The sequence below is a fragment of the Schistocerca gregaria genome, chromosome 5 (assembly GCF_023897955.1).
Source record: "Schistocerca gregaria isolate iqSchGreg1 chromosome 5, iqSchGreg1.2, whole genome shotgun sequence".
NCBI classification, from domain to species: Eukaryota; Metazoa; Arthropoda; class Insecta; order Orthoptera; family Acrididae; genus Schistocerca; species Schistocerca gregaria.
The window spans coordinates 568,630,499-568,651,369 of NC_064924.1; the positions used below are offsets into that span (position 1 = coordinate 568,630,499).

Below are 20,871 nucleotides of genomic sequence, written 5' to 3' on the forward strand. Positions count from 1 at the left end.
CGAAAATGATGACATTGCCAGGTGGCTTCTTGAAGGCATTGAGGACGAAGGAGAATTTACTGATGAAAGTGACTGCGAAGAAATTTCTGCCTTGATGTAAGTTCTAGTGAAACAGAATCTGCTGACAGAGTGGAAAGTGATGAAGAGACACAACCAATAGCAAATACCTGGGAAGTTCAACGTGATGGCAATGGTGACCTCATGAAGTTTACTTTTTCTGTCATGCAACAAGGCTTCACCATTTCTCAACGTATCCAACCAAAATCCGAACTTGAATATTTCCAACTCTTCTTCACTGACAATTTTATTAGTGAAACTGTGAATGCTACAATTATGTATGTCACTCCGCTTACTAAACACTCAATAAGGCCCTTATGGAGGGATGTTTCATTAGAAGAATTGAAGGCTTTTCTTGATGTAATATGGAACATGGTCTTGAATTAAGGCAGAATTAGTTGGCTATTTTACAGAAGACTGGCTGGAACGAACACCATTTTTCAAGGACTTTTTTCCCCATATCTGTTTTTTTTTTTTTTTTTTTTTTTCCGAGTATTTTGGATGCTGTATTTAGTTTCACCTGTCACGGCTCAGGTGTGTCAACTTACGAAAGGGAGCAAGGTGTCCCAAACTTTAACTAACAATGAAAACATGGACCAGCCTCAACAGAACAGCAAAACATGGCAAATGTGAAGACTTTATCTACTGATAAGGAAAGGTAGCTTCACAATAACACCAATGTGGTGGCAACAGGGTACTTAATGTCCTTTCATTTTAACTTTTATTCTTTGTCTCTAAACTATTGTTTATGTCTGTATTTGTATATGATCACACATGATTTACTCTGTCATACACTGTTGTTGTTGTTGTTGTGGTCTTCAGTCCTGAGACTGGTTTGATGCAGCTCTCCATGCTACTCTATCCTGTGCAAGCTTCTTCATCTCCCAGTACCTACTGCAACCTACATCCTTCTGAATCTGTTTAGTGTACTCATCTCTCGGTCTCCCTCTACGATTTTTACCCTCCACACTGCCCTCCAATGCTAAATTTGTGATCCCTTGATGCCTCAAAACATGTCCTACCAACCGATCCCTTCTTCTAGTCAAGTTGTGCCACAAACTTCTCTTCTCCCCAATCCTATTCAATACCTCCTCATTAGTTACGTGATCTATCCACCTTATCTTCAGTATTCTTCTGTAGCACCACATTTCGAAAGCTTCTATTCTCTTCTTGTCCAAACTAGTTATCGTCCATGTTTCACTTCCATACATGGCTACACTCCAAACAAATATTTTCAGAAATGACTTCCTGACACTTAAATCTATATTCGATGTTAACAAATTTCTCTTCTTCAGAAACGCTTTCCTTGCCATTGCCAGTCTACATTTTATATCCTCTCTACCTCGACCATCATCAGTTATTTTACTTCCTAAATAGCAAAACTCCTTTACTACTTTAAGTGTCTCATTTCCTAATCTAATTCCCTCAGCATCACCCGATTTAATTGGACTACATTCCATTATCCTCGTTTTGCTTTTGTTGATGTTCATCTTATATCCTCCTTTCAAGACACTGTCCATTCCGTTCAACTGCTCTTCCAAGTCCTTTGCCGTCTCTGACAGAATTACAATGTCATCGGCGAACCTCAAAGTTTTTACTTCGTCTCCATGAATTTTAATACCTACTCCAAATTTTTCTTTTGTTTCCTTTACTGCTTGCTCAATATACAGATTGAATAACATCGGGGAGAGGCTACAACCCTGTCTCACTCCTTTCCCAACCACTGCTTCCCTTTCATGCCCCTCGACTCTTATGACTGCCATCTGGTTTCTGTACAAATTGTAAATAGCCTTTCGCTCCCTGTATGCACTAGCAGAGTCTATTATGGACATGCTAAGACTTGTCGGCTAACAGAGGGTTGAGGGGTGCATGACAAGTTGCAAAGTTCTTAGCAGAAACATCTATGTGTGAGTGTGTTTAGTTGTCCATGCTAGCACTGACATCAGATGACACGTCTAAAAACTGCTGTGACTTCTCATAGCATGCACATACATGGTTTTTCAAGTTTTAAGTTTTCATCATCTATGTACTGCCGTAGAATGACTAATCACTTCTAAATCCCCGCTACTGTGCCATTTTTGAGATTTTACTTGTCCCTGGCCAAATTTTCGTGATTCATCTTATTATTCTCTCTCCCATCATCTGATGTTCAAGCAATAGCACAAACATAAATGAAAAACACAACAAATTTGTTTATTACTAATAATACTTTATTACTGGTCAAATATGTCAAAATTATGTACAGCAAAATATTTCTGTAAATAAATGTAAAATTAGCACATATAACAAAACAGACATTACAGTAAATGCTAACACAGCAGTTTAGTTAATGCTTTTAGACTGCTACATGCCAAATACCAGGCAACAACAGAGCATTATTCTTACATTGGGGCGTGGCTAGTATAAATTGAGATTCCATGTGCCACCATTATATCACATATTTTCAACTTAAGTAGTATGGCAATTTTGTTCTATTATTGTACTTCTTATGGAACATAAATCTAGAAAGCCACACACATGTCATAATGATTACAGTTACAGATCATTTTAATGTACAATAACTGAACCAGAGACAGGTCACACATTTAAACATAAATCTTTATGACAACAGTATGAATACCAGCTTACACAAATGATTTTTCGATGGGACAAAAGGCACACACAACTCGAGCACATAAGCTAATTGGTTCATTTACTTTTCTCCTCATATACCAATCAAATACACAAAGCTGAACCACAATTACACAACACTCTAAAATGCCATCTTTTTTTTAAACTGCTATACTTTAATATTACTTCAAAACTTTCTGCCTTTACACATACAATTTTCTGAACCAAAGGATGAAAGAGGGGAAGTTACGAAGCTGGAACGACTAAGAGCTGTTCATCCTCATCACCCGAGAGGTACGAAAGCAAACTTGTTGACGAGGTGACACTATTCCTGCTCGGAGATTCTGATGCAGATGTTATACACGAATGAGATGGGGAAACCGTTCTTGCAGGAGTTTGAACTACAGGTATATTTAAAATACAAGTTTCATAAAGAGCGTGAGGGGGCAAGTTTTCTGCTACTTGATTTGGCACAAGTGCTGCAGGCTGGGGAACACCGCTAACTGTATTATTTAACTTATTATTTGTGTTTTCAGCTGGTAGTATTGCCTCACCCTGTTGAACTAAAACAGGGTCATTTGCTCCCGATACTGCACCGGAAGACTGAGTGAGAACTGGCAACTGGCTGCTTGTAAGACCAGCATAATTTGGTGTCACAGTTTGGGACTGCAAACCGAGCGTGACATTAGGATCACAGTGTGGAGGTACTGTGACCATAATATTCCTCTGACTCCTCCTCCTATTTGAATGTCTGCGGGACATGCGCCTGCTGCTCAAATGTTGATGTCTCTGCATCATACTGTGTTCATTGCCAAACAGCCTACTGTTTGGCTGAGTGGCTGCACACTGTAAAGGGCACCCACTGACTGCCACACTGTACGCTGGTGGTGGTTCCCGATTGAAGAACTCTTCGTCGAGGTGTGGTACTGGTGGCTGGGTAGAAAAGCTCCCACTGTTATGGTGAATACGGTAACTGTTTGTAACAGCAAGGCGCAGACTGTACAGACGGCACATGCACCCGACAGCAATCACCAACAATAAACTGCACAGCAAGGATCCCATTATAGCTGCTGCTATTACGGAGTTCTGTAATAGTGACATTTTGATTTAAAATATTTTGCTTTCCACAACATGGGCAAACTACAAACAAGCGCAAAGTATACATTAAACTGGTATATTTACACTATCTATATTTATTACTGTACTTCCACTTAGCTGATAATGAGGAAATTTACAAAGTAAACAGCAGTTGCATTAAAAGTTACACCACTATAATTATTTTAACTACTTGATTGTGATTTCTCGTTGAAACATTGAAAATAAATACACAAGTAAACTTTTTTGACTATGTTCCTCACGAAAATATTTTACATGATCTAGGTTTTGTGTTACAAGTCCATTTTTGGTGCTACTGCTCCAAATATGTTGCTTTTGTCTCCTGGAGCACTATGAAACAAAGAATCTACCAATCACCTAAGAAATTAAGTGGTAACTTGAAACAATGGGGCATTATGATCCTCCACTAAAAACAAAGAAATTAAGAGATGTTATGAAACTAAAAAGAAGATAACATATAATGGAAATTGCAGAAAAGATTCCACTTTTACACATTCCAACCTAAACTGTTACTGAGCAACCAAACCAATTTTGCTTTCTCAACACATTTAGATACTGTCAGAATAGCTAATGGGAAAATGGTTCATCTCTCAACCTCTTCCCACATATCCTTTGTTGATAAAGTCATATAATTTGTACCAAAAATTTGATCATAAATACTGTGAAATTAATTGAACAACTTTGACTATGTTGTAAGGGAACATCCTGGCAAATTGTAAATAATTTAGGAGTAAATGACACAACTTAATGAATAGACAGGCATTGATTTATCGACAGGGATATACACGACTACAATGTGCTGGCACAGTACACTGTGCTAAGGCTGCAGTTGGACTGTGATGAGGGCTTGTGTCAGGTGGACTGGGTGAGGAGACAAAGGAGGGGAGTAAGAAAGATGATTTGGGGAAGGATGGCTGACTGCTGGGAATGAGGCAACACAACGAGACAGGAATAACAGTTTGTGCAGCAGCAAGGTGAGATGTGGAGTGGATTGGGAGGGGGTGACAGGATGTAGGAAGAAGAGAACTCATGGAAGAGGATGTGGGAAATGAGTAAAGTTAAGAGTCTTGGGGCAGGGTGGAGGTAGGCGAGGTGCAGGCCACTAGTGGAGATCGAAGCCAAGAGGATTATGGGAACAAAAGCTTTGTAGCAATGACAACTCTGATGTACATAGTTCAGACAACTGTTTATGAGAATGGGGGGGGGGGGGGGGGGAGGAGGAGGGGAGGAATGATCTAGATGGCAAGGATTGTGAAGCAACCATTGAAATTGAGCGCATTGTGCTCAGATGTGTCTTCAACCACTAGTTGGTCACTTCTGATCTTGGCCATAGTTTGTCAGTGGCCATTCAGCCAGGTTGGAAGCTGGCTGGTGATTTTGCATGCATAAAATACTTTGCAGAAATTGCCGCAGAGCAGATGGATATACCTAACTGCATCCACAAAAGGCCCTGCCTCTGACTGGATAGGATAAGCCTGAGACAGGACTGGAGAACAAAGTGCTGGGTGGTGTATCAGACAGGTCTTCCTCAGAAATATGGCCCTTATGGCAAGGGGATGGGAGTGGCCATGTCATAAGGATGGCCTATGTTATTGTATTGATTGGAAATGTGGTGGAATACAACTTCAGGAGAGATGGGAAGGACTGTATGTTAAGATGTTCCTCATTTCTGCGCACAACAAAAAATAGAAATTTTGGGTGATAGGGGAATTCTATTGCGACTAGTTCTTGGAGATTGTTGGAGGATTGTGAGGGTATGGCAGAGGAAATCTGCTTGGATCAGGTCTGGGTTATACTGACAGCCTTTGAAGACCTTAATAAGACCTTCACATACTGGACTACGAAATTCTTGTCACTGCAGATACATTGTCCATGTGTGGCCACACTATATAAGAGAGATTTTTTGGTGTGGAAAGGACGACAGATGTCAAAATTCAGATAATGTTGATGGGTGGTTGGATGGCTTAATGATTAAAGCGACAATCCTACGAAGTCCTATTTGGAACACACAAGTCAACAAAAATACACATCAAAGAAAGGCCTAGTCCACAAAACCCAAGGAAAGGAAGCCCCCAAGGTCTGCCAAAGGCCAACAAAGCCTACAGAAAGGAACAAGGAAGAAGAAGAAGAAGAAGAAGAAGAAGAAGAAGAAAAGGGGGGGGGATAGGAAGAAAGGTGCGCGAGGTCCCCAAAGCAGAAAGAGCAAGGGGGGACATCCCCGCCCCCCTCCCCCACAGCTTACCAGAGGCATCCCACTCAGCAATATCCAGGAAAGACTAGTGACACAGACAGGGCAAGAGAAGCACAGGAAAACAGAATAGAATGTCAAGTCAGACAGAACATGGGAAAAGGGGGAAGAAGAGCAAAAAGAGCCAGTAGGCAGTCCACCAAGTCCAGACAGCCTGTTGGGGCAGAGCACACAAGAGAGCATCCTGACAACCCCTCAATGTGCTGACAAGGCTGAGGTGTCCTCCCTTAGAGAGAGTGGTAAATACTCCATTCATGAATAAACTGTAAAACCAGGTCAACTGCTGAGGCATTGTCCACTAACACCAGGATAGCAAGTCAGGAAGATTATGAGGCCGCCGTAGTGCTGCTAGATTGCAGTGGAGTGGATCCTTGTGATGGAGGAGATGACATGAGTCAGCCAAGTATGACAGATGCAGAGCCAACCAGGATAATGGAGTGCCAGCAAGAGGCCCACATGGAGGACCCCTACAAATTTGGCATGTTCTTTATCGCCCGTAGTTTGTTCAGCAAAGACTGAGTATACCGTTCTGTATTCCAAATCCTTAGTACTTGATGGCGTAATACCAATCAAAAGTCCAATTCCGCAATACTGATCTCAATTATGGATGGCGTAATACCAATCAAAAGTCAAATTGCGCAATACTGATCTCAAGACCTTGTCGGTAGCTAATTTGGCCAGCCTATCAGTGAGTTCATTCCTCGGGATCCCAATGTCATCTGGGTCGAGACAGGTGTCCCTGAGCATCCCTGTTTGAAGCTAAAAAAGGAACCCTCGAGAGTCAGGGCCTAGGGACAGTGAGGGTTACACTGGTCAATAACTTGTAAGCTGATCAAAGATTTCCAACAGATGAGGAAGGGATCACCAGTGCAAGGACAGAGATGGCTACCAACCCCACAGTGAAAATACTGCAGACATCCGGCAAGGAATGGAGCTCATTAAATCCTACATGAATGTAAGCAAACCAGCATGACTGGCGATCATCATGCCATCAGTGTGGCCTACTTCTGTAACCCAAAACACACCAAGAATGGAGGAGAATTGGTGGCAGGTGGCCTCAGGATGAGCCAATCTTTTGGGCCTTGTGATAGGTCAACACAGAGCTGTGGGTGAGGCAGGCACCATGGGTTGCAATTGCAGGAGGTGGATCTCCGTATCTGGAAAGAGGAGATTTTAGTGGGTGCTCCGGGGAACAGCAGATGCTTAACCTCTAAGCAACGAACTGCTGTTGGCACAGAATCCACAATGATGGAATCCTTGCACCCACTAGAAGGCTGATCACGAGGTTGGTCAAATCTTGTAACGGGGTGTTAGGTCTAGCATCTATGATCTCGTAGGTGATGTCTAGTGGTTTGCGAGACTCCCGTTATCTAGACACGACTGGACCAATGCTGTGTAGAGTCATATTGGAGCAGAGTGGTCAGTGCCCCAATTGGTACTGCTGAGGCACTGAAGAGCACTGAGGTGTGACCAACACATCTCCTTCAGTTGATGAAGATGGGGAAGCCATGCCACGCAATCAGCTGATCGGTTGGTGGGATACATTTTGAGACACCAAGGTATCACCAATTTATTACTGGATGGAAGTGTGTGTGTGTGTGTTTTTTGTTTGAGGGGGGGGGGGGGGGGGGGGGAGGCGTAAAATCATAAAGGGAAACCAAGAGATGGATAGATGGATACAGTAAGCAGTTGCAGAAGGATGTACATTACAGTAGTTATTCTGGGTGAAAAAGCTTGCACAGGATAAAGTAGCATGGAATGCTGCATCAAAACCAGTCCTCAGACTGATAACCACAACAACAACAACATACACTCCTTCCCATTCTTTCAGATATTGAAATCCTCTCCTGTGTAAAGTATGAAATTCCAATTATATTTACCTTGATACACCCTTGCTCATCACTTCCATCTTTACAGTTTTCTTGTCCATCACACCATTCAGAATGTGGTATATAATTTCCATCGTCACACTGAAATCTTCTATAGCAATTTTCCTCATCAGAATTATCCATACAGTTGTGTACTCCATCACACCGTTCAACACTGGAATAACATCCGCGACCATCGCTGCATTTATGCCTTCCTATACATGTGTCATCTACAAAAACAAAATTGATTCCAAAATCAGTTAAAATTTTTAATCTTACAAAGGGACCTTGTGGTCAGCCCTCTTTGATTTTCTTCATAAGTACAGGATTCAAAAGTCAGTGGCTAGACATCAGTTTTCTAAAGCAGTACGATATATTTGTCACTGTCAATTCTCACTAGCAGCAATTTGTTTTAAAATTATGTGTTTATTATCAAATTGAAATGTTAATTAATGAATATACTAATTTGTAATTTTGTAGTAAAAGTAGCTAATTCATTGTCAATAACTCATTTTTATTCAATTATAATTAAAAATAAAATCATTTCAATTTGGGAAAAAGAAGAAAGATAGTTGTTGCTACCAGTGACGTCATGATTACAAGACTGACAAGACAAGACAAGCATTTAAAAATGCTGGAAACGTTTTTTGCTTAATAGTGTTTGCAATCTTCAAAGCAAATTTTTCTGTATGCTTTTGAGAAGCGCACAGTACTGTTACACGAAACTGACCTTCAAATATTACAACAATGAAGAAAATCAAAGAGGGAGAGTTCCTAAGGCTCTTTGGTTAAGAGTTGTGTTTGGAACTCTCACAAAAATTAAATAAAATAATCGAAAACTGTAAATATTGCTTATGGATACAACAAGAATGGCTATTAGCTGCTGCACCAAGAAATGAATAAAACTGAGCAATATTGCACTTATCCATGGCTTCCATAGTCACAAACCAGACCAGTTTCACAATATGTAACTATGCCTAAGTGCAACCCAATTAGGTATTTCTGAGTTTCAGTGCTCAAATAAAGACATTTTAGAAGGCTTAAATATCTTGATCTAAAAGAGATAGGATACTAAATGTGAAAATTATAAGTTAATTAAAGATACTATAATATATTTTATTTATTTATTCAACCTGATCAAATTGGGACCTTCAGGTCCTTTCTTGCATCAGTTAAGTGTTTTACACATATAGCTCTTTTTACATCTCAATGACTTATTATGAAAAGAACAGTTGCTATTCACCATACAGTGGAGGGGCTGAGTCACAGATAGGTACAACAAAATGGACTTAAGCAAGTAAGCTTTCAGCCAAAAAGGCCTTCATCGGAATTAGACAATGCGCACGCACACCACGCGCGCGCGCCCACCCACCCACCCACCCACACACACACACACACACACACACACACACACACAAATGCATCTAACACATACATGAGCACAGTCGCTGGCTACCGAGGCCGTCTTAGCTGTTAAGAGACGACAATAATTTAAATAAGATAAATAGTAATAAAATGGTATTAATAGAATAAAAAAATGATTTGCAACAATATTTGCATACATCTTATGACAATGTAATACTACTGGCAGAGAATCAACACTAGCAGTATTTCTACTACTTTTCCTATCACTACTACTGCTGCTGATAACAACACTATAATAGCAGATATCAAATGTGTTTACAGGTGTACAAAAATATTTTCTGATATAGTGATTTTTGAATGGGAGAAATTTAGCTGCACTGCACCTGCTAATGACTTATTTTATTGTTTTAGTGGATGCATCATTAACTCGAAGCTTATAGTTCACCTGTCCGGAGCGGATCAGAATGAATTTTGTTTGACAGCAATGAGATTTTCTGCTGTGCTGTTCAGGCAAGCGCATTAAGGTTGGGAGAAATAGGAAAGACTGTATACACCAATAAAACAGTAAAATAGATGGAATGTATGGAAATATCTGAAACTACCTGCACACAGGTAGAGTATGTGACGAAGCAAGCTGGTATATTTTTTCTTCCCCTCTTGTTTTGCCATCTGCCTACTTAAATTTGTTTTTTTTTTTTTTTTTTTTCATTTTTGAACCAATTACCAATAACATACGTGAGTATAATCTGTATTTTCAAAAAAGAGAAGTTTGGCCCTCGGTTTTAAAGAATGTAACACCAGATCTAATTTTGTGCTTAGTTTTATGTATGTACTTGATTTTCTAATTTATATTGACTATTACTGGTATCTGTTGTTATAGGGTGAAATCAGTAATTGTTTCGTAACTTAAATTCTGTTGTTGATGGATAAAAAAATATAAAGTCTGTACTAAGTACAAACACTTGGAGAACAACTAATTGTATTCTTAAAGTATCTATTTGGCTCTATCCGAAAACACGTTATCAAAACCAACCCTTCATTAATTCCAAAGCAATTAACAGTTTTGTCAAAAGTATTGTTTGCATACTTAAATTTGTTAATTTCATGATCTAAACAAATAATTTGGACTAACTCTTGTAGTAGAAGAAACTGTTAAAAGGAACCAATTTTTTGATGTATTCAGTTAATCGAATGAGTTAATTTTTAATTTAAATTTCCGTAAATTAAACTTAGAACAAATGTGTAGTTTCGGCACCTATTACTGTGTTGATATATAAGGGCCCGATTTTTTGTCATGAGTCAGTCAGTCCACGGCTGAGTTCCAGACACAGAGGCTATGTTGATTAGAACAACAACAATGCATCAACTTAGCACTGTAATAAGTGTTACAGAATTAGGCCATGGGTTAAAACAGTGACAGTGTCTGCTCCATACGTACCTTTCCATACTTCAAGAATTATGAACTTTGTGGTCAGGCTTTTAATGGTTGTTGTTCAACAGTACACTATTGTAGCAGTATGTGGATGGTTCACCTGCTAACTATTAATGAGGCTAACAGGAAGTTAGAACAATAGTGCACTGGTCATAAATAACTGTGTATTATTGGGGGGTTGTGAAAAGTGAAAGTAGAAGACTGTGAAATGCAACTGTGCATCTGTCGGCTACATCATTTACAGAAGACAGTACCACACGTCCACCCCCTATTTTTTCAGGCAGTACGTTGACACCGATGACAACAAACGAAGAAACAAAAGAGCTCTGAATAGGTATCATATACAAACATTCATCACCAGTTTCGAGTGCTCTAAAGCTTTCCTGACAAAGAGCTTGCTGGGTAACATTGCTCTCAACAACTGAAACTATACGCATTTGTCAAAGTTTCTTTTTCATGTATGCAAGTTTTTTAACACTTTCTGAGCACACTACTGGGAGCTAATAAAAGGGAGGAATGGTAATGCACTCAGATGACATTTGTAGCTTTAATGGTATTTTTTAGGATGAACAAACGGATTTTAGTTTTGTCATATGACACTGAATCGCAAGAGATATATAGGTGCAACATCCACATTTTGAGGCAGAAAGCATTGTGGCAGAGTGCGTGGGAGAAATATACATGTGGTGGACATGCTTATACCACTAACAGCTTCAAAAAGTTGTTATTAAGGCGAAAAGTTATCTTGGGGCAAAAACAGCATTTTGTGGTCATTTTACATGCGGTTTTATGAAAAGGACGCTCTATGCATCGCTTTGACTTCATAACCACCCAACTTCTCATGTAATGTTAGCCTCAAGTGTTAAAGATGGCTACACAGCACAACATTCTGGTACATCTCTCAAATACTGCTTCATGCCTGTGTCGTCATGACGATATTTTCTGATCTCTGGTGACTGCATGGTTGCAATTACTAGCATCACCAAATAAGTGCTTGAATTCTTAACTTTGTTTAATGAGTAGTAATCTTCAAGGGTTTTAGCCTGATTTGCAATGTTATTCGTCACAGCTAATACGTAAATCCTGCATGGCAGATAAGCAGTTTATTGTGTTCAGTGCCTTTGGTCTGACTATTATTCCAACACGCTATATAATTTTTTGGCGCCTCATTAGTGCTGATAAAAGCGTGTAGGGATAGGTGCATGCATGACATTATTTTGGTGCCACATACAAGTGAATTTACAGAATTGCTATTTTGTAATATAGTGCTTTATGAAGCCACCACATTTCCAAATAAAGACAGGTTTATTTTAAATGGTGGTTCAACTTCTTATTTAGTTATGGATACAAACTCTTTTTACAATTAAAGCACCTGATATTCTCTAATTGTGGGGAGAATGCACTGAGTGCGCATTTTGAAGTTACTAACAAAAAGTGCTCCAGTCCATGAGTTGGCATGATAGTATGCAGTATGAAGGTAAGTGTATTTTGAAGTACCATGCTCTTGTACACTATCTGCGCACACGCAAAAGCAGGTAGGTTTCTTTTTCACAAGACTCGCTTATGCTTACAAGAGCTGCATCAATGTACAGGCTTCAGGATTTTGCAGCATAAGAACATTAAAAGGATAAGGCAGTGGTGATTCTGTTCTCTTGCCCCCTTTGAAAAGTGCCTTGTTGAGCTCTCTTCAGTCACTGGGGATAATTTAAGGCTCAAGCAACTTTCCACAAATTGTGAAGCTCATTCTGCAGCATGATTCTGCAAAACACGAGAGATAAACTTCTAGAAAATTTTATACTAAAGTGACACATGTAATACAACTCACGACTTGGATTCAACTGTCAAAATTCCAGAGAGATAATGGTAACTTTGTTTTCACAAAAAACACAGGAAATTTTGAGAACCTTCCAGAAATGATAAATACTAAATAGCAACTATTTGTGGGTGATCATATTCAAACTGGTGACCTGCACCACACCACCCAGCCAGCGATCCTAAACTAGTATTCCACAATGCATGCAGCACAGCTTGAAACAATACTACTTTTATAAGCTTATTTAAAAGTCCATAAAGAAATGAATTAACAAGCATTCCACCACGAAAAAATTACAAAATCAAGCTCTAAATGAATACAGTAATCCAGTCACACGCCATGGCATTGTTAACTTGGTAATAGATTCTGTATGCAACAATATCAACAGTGGTCAAAATTTTTACTGTAACTTATTGATAAGAGATTATAGTGTCTTCCTCAAGAAATAAAAACAGAAAAAGCAGAATAGAATTTCAATTAGTAAATACTACAACTACATACCACAGTTAGTTTCATCAGTGTTGTCAGCACAATCAGATTTTGAATCACACACTTGTTCAAATGTGTAACAACCCTGTCCAGAACGGCACGGTCGTTCATCTGTAGAGCACTTATGACGGGGACAGTTTTCCTCATCTCGGCCAGACCGACAATCTAGCTCTCCATTACACCTTTGTGTTTCATTGAAACAGTCATAACTATCTCCCATACACGGAGCTCCTGGTTTTCCAGAACAGGAAAACATACTGCACACTGTTAAGTCCTGCACACATCTTCCATCAGTGCAATGCATACAATCTTCATAATAATCATCTAAAGAAGAGGAAAAAATGAATATATAAAAAATTGTTCCATAAATTATTTTAGGAATGAAAACTAATACATTCCTTTTTTCCCAATGTCTAGCAAATACTTCCATTTTCTCACAGATTCATACAACTATACTGGAAAACTAAGACTGTTCTGACTTCACTGTGGTATGGAAATATACCAGGCACAATGTTGAACTGAATACAAAGTAATGTTTTCCCTTTATGTACCTATCTCTAATGACCTTATCATCAACAGGACAATAAATACCAATCTTCCTTTCTTTCCTTTCATGTGTGCAGTATTAGAACTGATTTAAAAAAATGATATTCTTTCCCACCATTTAAATTCTAAGTTAGTATATCTGGAGAATACTTGGCTTCAGGAGGGGAAATGTTCATTACTGCCAACAAACACATATAAAAGTACATAGCTCTGTCCTAGATTTAGGGATTATTCGGTCCTTGCTCAGGTTGGTGAGAAGGGTAGGTTGCAGAACGTTGAAAGGGCCCCCACCTATTTGTGAGGATGAGGGGAGACCAAGACTATGGGGGAGGTGTCGAAGGGAGCAGGAGGTTGGTCAAGGTTGTACACTGGTAAGCACAGTGCTAGCCTCCGTCCAGGAACGATCAAGACAGAGGTTTTTTTTTTTTTTTTTTTTTTTTTTTTTATTTTTTTTTTTTTAATGTGCAGTTAATGACTGGGAGGAGAGGGGGAGTGTGTGGAGAGGGTAGACATAAATACAGACCAAAAAGTAAAACAAAAACACAATGAAAAAAATAATCCATGAAGACATATTAATAATAATGTACATCATTTAGCAGTAAGGGAGAGCACTCACAAAGTATTAACTATTGTTAATTAAAGTATTAACTATTATTAATTAATGTTTCTCCTGAAAAGCAAAGAGTGAATTATCAGGTGGCATATTATGACAACAAAGTTCTACAAAAACCTTGCATACAGCAGATGTATTAAAATGACCACACTTTAGTATAATCAAACAAGAACTTTAGCACAGTCCTCACAACCACTATCAAAACTAGCAGGAGAAGAGTTGCTACCAAGGATATGCAAGCTAAAAATAATAAAATCAAAATGAAACACAACACATAACTTGGTTATTGCTGATAGTACAATTATTTTATGCAAAACACAATTTATTATCAAGAAATTCCTAATCCTTGATAAGTTTAACTACAGTCAACAAATTATTTTTAAGTAAATTAATTTGCTTGATATTTTTCTCCTCAGCACTCAGTATGGGTGCCATGCAGGCTAAGATGGGCAGGAAAAAGCTGTTACCAGTACCAACGTACATACAGAAAAACGTACCACACTAGACATATGTAATCTGTATGTCTGTAGTTCTAGATGCAGATGCAAGAATGAGTTTTTCCAGAATAGTGCCGAAGAACTATAATTCGCAATGCAAAGGGTGGCTTACAAAACATCCACCTGAATACTTCTTGTGTACTGCCAGTCAGTGTGGAACCCTTCGCACGTATGACTGAGAGGATAAAAAAAAGTCGTGCACTGTGTCATATTTGCTTATTAAACACAAGAGTGTTATTTGGATGCTCATCTAACTGCAATGACAGCCTTTAAAAGAAGGTGTTGTGCATCACAGAGAGATTTACTTTAAAATTCTGATAGTGTGCAATCCAAGAATAGTAAAGCAACATTTTACTTGCTTCCACATGTGATGGGTAGCTTGTAGAGTATAGATGTGGGACAACCACAAATGCTCAGCGACTAATTGCAGTGCCAATTTCTAAGAGGGGTCGGAAAGCTTGTAGCTAAAGTAACTTTACCTTTCACCTTATCATAATGACTTCAAAACACCAAAAACTAAATATCTGACATTTTTTCAATTCATATCTTAGTCTTTCTGGTTTTGTTCTTCTTCAGTTGAACAACACATGTTTCTGCTTCATAATGTTAATCATAATTTATTTCAGTGTCCTCAAAAATTTTAGTTTTGGCAACACCTGATCACTGTCTGGTCTTTGGACATCTTTCTCACTTTTCTCAGCCACGTTTCTAACTCTGGTAGACTACGTACACAATGAAATTTACATATGTGCTTGTACTCTGCAACGTAGGGTGTGGTAGAGGGTACACTAATATTACTACAACTTCCTCGCTTTACTCCTCCATTCACAAATTCCAAGTGGGAACAACAACTGTCACTAAGCCTCTATACGAGCTCTAATTTAAATGATTTGGCACTGTATAAGGGGCAGTCAAATAAAAATCAAACATTCACCAGTTCCGCTGAAAAGCAATCACCACAAGTGATAAGACATTTATCCAACTGGGAGACAATATGACCAATTCCTGTTCATAAAATGTGGTCACAGTCTTCGTATGATTGGCAGTGACGGACCAAACATTGTAGTACAATACCATGATACCATCTGATAGCATTCAAGGGCGTTGCAGCTTTATGGTGCATTGCAATTTCTGCAAAGTGCCTTCACAGCACTGCACACTAACTGTGGTTCCACACTTGAGGAGCCTGATGAGCACAGGAGTCTAGCAGTCAAAGTTGCACGATAATGTCTGCCCTCATACCCTCAATCAGAAAAATGCTACACTTCAGCAATTCTGTATCTGCCTCTACATCTACATTTACACTCTGCAAACCAGTGTGAAGTGCATGGCATATACCACTTATTAGGGTTTCTTCCCATACCATTCACATGTGGGGCATGGGAATGATCGCTGGGTTGCCACAAGTTTCCCGAAGTGAAATCCCTTAATTTTTCCCTGATTTTCATACAAGTTTTAGCATTTTTCCCTGACAAATTCTGGGATCTCAAAGGTAAGTAAAGACACAAGATGACAAAATAATGTATGGACTTCTGTATTTCTCCCCCGTGTGAGCAAAAATCTTGTACTAACAACACCATCTTTTGTAATGAACTGTTTTTAGATGGAGAAAGCAAGCCAAATGGTAGCTGTGTTTCATTAAGACCACTGTCATTATTTTAATTCAATAAAACACATTGGGTGAAAGAAACACACATTTCGCACGAAAGATTTAAAATACCAATATCAAAAATAACCTCAGAAAAAAAGGCCTCTTGAAAGAAGTGTATAAGGAACTATAGGTGACTGCCAATAAAATGTTGGTTTTACTATGTTTGTTATTGTCAGTTATTACCCACTGTGTTATGTCTATTATTTTACAGGTATTGTGTGATTTTTCTTTCGAGAAATATATGAGTACATAGCATAAACAATGCCAGCGACTGCTACAATTTTCTTCTTCTTATCGTCCATACTTTCTAATATATAAGCTACTTTTGAAGTGCCAAAATGTACTACAATAAATAAAATGTGTATATAATGACACACTGTACAATGTACTTGCTGTGAGACAGTCACAATTCCTTAAATCCGTCACCTGAGGCCCCTGGTCTGTCGAGGAACACCTCGGTCCTGTGTCCATGGATAAACCACGAAAATCCACCGCATTATGCCACACAAAGACAGATCCAACCTATGGGCAGATCTACGAGACTAGATCTGACAGGCAGGGCCTGCACATTAGTGGGGAACAATGGGCTTCAGAGCATTACGAACACAATGGCAATATCATGAAAAGGATAAACTGCATTCACCGTATAGAGGCTATGTTGAGTCACAATCGAGCACTATAAAAAGAATGCTAAACATGGGAGGTTTCAGCCTAAAGGACTTCTTGTAAAACATACAACACTTGTGGTGCCCTGAAATGAAGAATACCCTACTCACTATCCTTTCCATCCCTTTCACAGTGGTATTCGTTGCCCACTGAAACATGCAGTATCTCCATATGTCCCTATTCCACCCCTGCTCCCAGTCCCTTATTCCATAGCTCATAGCCCTGTAATTCACCTAGATGCAAGACCTGTCCCACACATCCTCCAGTCAAGTCAGAAGCATCACCTATCCCATCAAAGGCAGGGCTACCTGTGAAATCAGTCATGTGATCTACAAGCTGTGCTGCATTCTATGTGGGTAAGGCAACCAACAAACTGTCTGTCTGCATGAATGCCCACCAACAAACTGTGGCCAAGAGACAGCTGGACCAAACAGCTGCCGAACATGTTGCCCATTACAACACTTTTGACAATGACTGTCTCGCAGCCTGCAACATTGGATACTTCCTCCAGTACAATCAGAAGTATCACCTATCCTATCAAAGGCTGGGCTACCTGTGAAACCACTCATGTGATCTACAAGCTAAGCTGCCACCACTGTGCTGCATTCTATGTGGGTGCAACAATCAACAAGCTGTCTTTCCAGCTCTTCTTAATTGCACATGTGGAACTCTCCCTGCAATATATCCCACATTCCTGTAACCTTCTTTGAGCCAACCTTCTCCAATACTACAAAGCCTTCTATTCCACAATGCATACAACGTCTTTCCTCCTCTACTTATCTCCTTTTCTGTCCCATCCCTGTATGCTCCCACAGGCAACACTTAACCGTTCCCTAACCCTATCTTGCTATTCCTCCCCCTCCCCACCCCAGTCTCCTCCTTACCCCCACTACCCAGATTGCTTCTCGCATCATGCAAAGTTGCTCACAGTCCAATCCCGTTGCCAGAGACAGAGGTAATGTGTGTCTGTGTTGTCTACTTTAGAAGGTCTTTTGGTCGGGACGCAGTCTTTTTTGTTGTTCCTGTTGGCGACTGGCGACTCAACATCTCCTCTATATGTTGAGTAACTATCTATCCTTTTCATAATGCTGTCATTATTCCATTCTCAATTTTTCATGGACAGAAAATAAAAATTTTAGCTTTCATTGGTTCGAAAAATGTTTTTCCACTTATTCCTGGCTCTACAGATGTTGACGGGCTTTGGCCTACTCTACATCATTCCATTCATTCCTGTCCCATGTCTTGCGTCTCCAACCTCTAACACCAATAACATTCCAATTTTCTTATATGTCATCCACGTATTGATGTGTTAGTCCTTCCATCTTTCTTCGTCCCACTGGGTTTTGCACTAGTGCTATTTTTGTTAGGTTCTCATGTTCCACATGAGAAACACAGCTGACCCATTTTGGGCAGTTTATTTTTATTTTAATGAACTTCATGTTTTTAATAGCTTTATATAATCTGTAAAGTTCAGAATTATATCATTTACACCACACTCCATCTTCATTACTTGCTCCACTGATTTTGCATGACACCTTTCTTTCAAAACATTAGCTCTTCACATTGTTGTGTCAGTGTCATTCAGTTTTCTCAGCCATATGTTTATACTGGATGTATTAAAGTTTTATACAGCTGACTCTTAGTTCTTCTGGACAGAGTTCTGGAGTTAAGTTGTGGGGCCAGCCCGTAATAGTATTTATTAGCTAGGTGAATAAGCTGCCTTATTTCCATACTAATATCATTCTATGAGGTCACCAAGAGATTCTATTCGTGCCTTGTCAGTTTCTAACACTCTACTTAGTTCCATGATTTGGATTTACGATGTCCATTTCCAGTCCCATTTCTGTTGCTCCTGCCACCAGTGACCAATACGTTTCTTTAGCAGCCAACTGTGTTCTTGCAATAACATCCACGTCATCTGCACAAGCCAGAAACGCACCATTTTATTATGTATTGTGGCTCTTGGGTTGATTTGAGCTGTACTTATAATATTCTGTAGTACTGTGTAAAATGCATACATTAGAGTGCACCCCCTTGCCTTAGTTCATAGCTAATTTCAAAACTTGCTGTGTTGGAGCAGCAAATTTTAGCGATTTTGATCAAGATAAACTTCTGCTGCTGTGTTCTTCTTCGGCATCCCAGTGAAGAAGTGTGCACATGATCATCTAAGTGAAAAATCTGCGCAATATACATGTTTATATATATAAAAGGAACTTAGGAATTTTCCCTTGTGTGAGACCACATGTACAAGATCACATGTCAATTTAAAGTTCTAGATTCACATATTTTACTGTTCACGTCAGTACTTCTGCGTAATCTTTCACTGATTGCACCCATTTCTATTGTGATATATTGTGAAATTTTGTACATTTGCAAACGCCATGATGAACTAGTAAACTAAATTGTGCGCTTTTAAAATTTTTGAAAACAGTAAGTAGGCCTATCCTCATTCAAAAAAAATCATTCTCTAATTTCGTTGCACAATTACGTGAGAAATATGTTAGTTTCAGTCGCTTCCAAAACTATATTTTCATAAGTTATCAATACGAGTGTTTTGGATATGTAATTTATAGAGTAGCAAATCAATATTTGTGGTTTACAGTTCAGCCAATGAATAATACAGCACCCACGAATTGTATATCAATGCAAATAAAAATGCAGCATTTTTGAGAATTTTTGGAAGCTAGCTTGTACTTCGCATAATCCATGAGCAATTTGTAACAAATCGACTTCTGTGATTTAGTTACTGTAGCAGATTTCCTGACTAACATATTGTGTTATGCCTAGTTTTCCCTTAAAGAGGAGTAGCCCTAAATATCGTCTGCATTTATTGTAAATTAGCTCTGTTTTCATGTTTCTAACAGCTATAGTTAACAATAAAACATTTTAGGAAAGTAGTAATTTTTACACAGGTTTTTGCGTTGCCTTAATAGAAATCTCATTTTGTATATCTGCTTTAATTCTCATAGGGAATTAACAATTTTTTAGTACAACAGATTAATAAAAGATAATCAGAGGGTTTAATTGAAAGTTACTTGTTCACTGCCTTGTAATACATTGCACCAACCAAAATGCAGTCCAACTGTGAATATTGCTCTCAACGATGGAATAAGTTGGTTGACATTCATAAGCAACTGGAAATCGCTCTCACTACTGTCAAACCATTGGCAGCTGCTGCAAATCGGTGTGTTGGAGAGCTCCCGAGAGCTGTGCACCTGTGTACCTGTACCAGAGGTACTCCAAGTACTACCCTCTTCTGTGGATCCTGTCTCCTATGCAGAAAGTACAGGGTCTGTCATTATCTGTCTACTTGACTGCAAGTGGTATCTCAATGGTAGATCTTGGCATCCTGTAGTACAAGGAGGATGGGGACCAGGGAGGACTCAGGGAGTTCTACCAATTCCTCTAACCAACAAGCCTGAGGTGCTGTGTTTCACTGAAACTGAGCCAGCGGGACTCGATTCACCTGCTCTGGGTAAACCTGTTTTGCACAGTGTCAGGACGAGTACAGCGAATGTTGGTACCCCTTAGGGAAAGGGGAGCAACAGACAGGAAAGGACACCATGTGCACTCAATGTATATGCCTGGGGGCCTCATTCAACATGTTGAAGAGGCTATTCCAGCAGCCACTGTGAGAACAGGGAGTAACAAACTGCAGATTGTGGCGCACGTTGGAACAATAGGTGCCTGTGGCCTGTACTATAATGTCATTCTTTGGTCATTCCAGCAACTGGCAGAGAAGGATGAGAAGACCAACTTCGCGTGTGGAGTTGCAAAGAAGCTCATGATTTGCAGCATTAGCCCCAGAACAGAACACGGCCACGAGATGATTGGTCAGAAGCCGTAGCACACGTATGCTGGTGTTGTTACGCTCTTGGAAGTATGTCCTATTTACGTGTA

The 20,871-nt window shown here is 39.4% G+C and overlaps 1 protein-coding gene across 6 annotated transcripts in view; it reads right to left on the minus strand.

Moving 5' to 3' along the window:
- Window positions 1-2,229: 2,229 nt before the first annotated feature.
- Window positions 2,230-20,871, minus strand: part of LOC126272649 (low-density lipoprotein receptor-related protein 3-like) — an 82,114-nt gene continuing 63,472 nt past the window's right edge. For 5 of the 6 annotated variants that reach the window (XM_049975651.1, XM_049975650.1, XM_049975645.1 and 2 more), the window contains exons 6-8: window positions 13,011-13,322; window positions 7,912-8,129; window positions 2,245-3,753 (exon numbers count right to left, since the gene is read on the minus strand). In XM_049975651.1, coding sequence (XP_049831608.1) covers window positions 2,914-3,753; window positions 7,912-8,129; window positions 13,011-13,322 — 1,370 coding nt within the window. In that variant the 3' untranslated portion in view covers window positions 2,245-2,913. Of the gene's footprint in view, window positions 3,754-7,911; window positions 8,130-13,010; window positions 13,323-20,871 lie in introns of all 6 variants that reach the window. The other variant, XM_049975648.1, reaches the window with a different exon arrangement.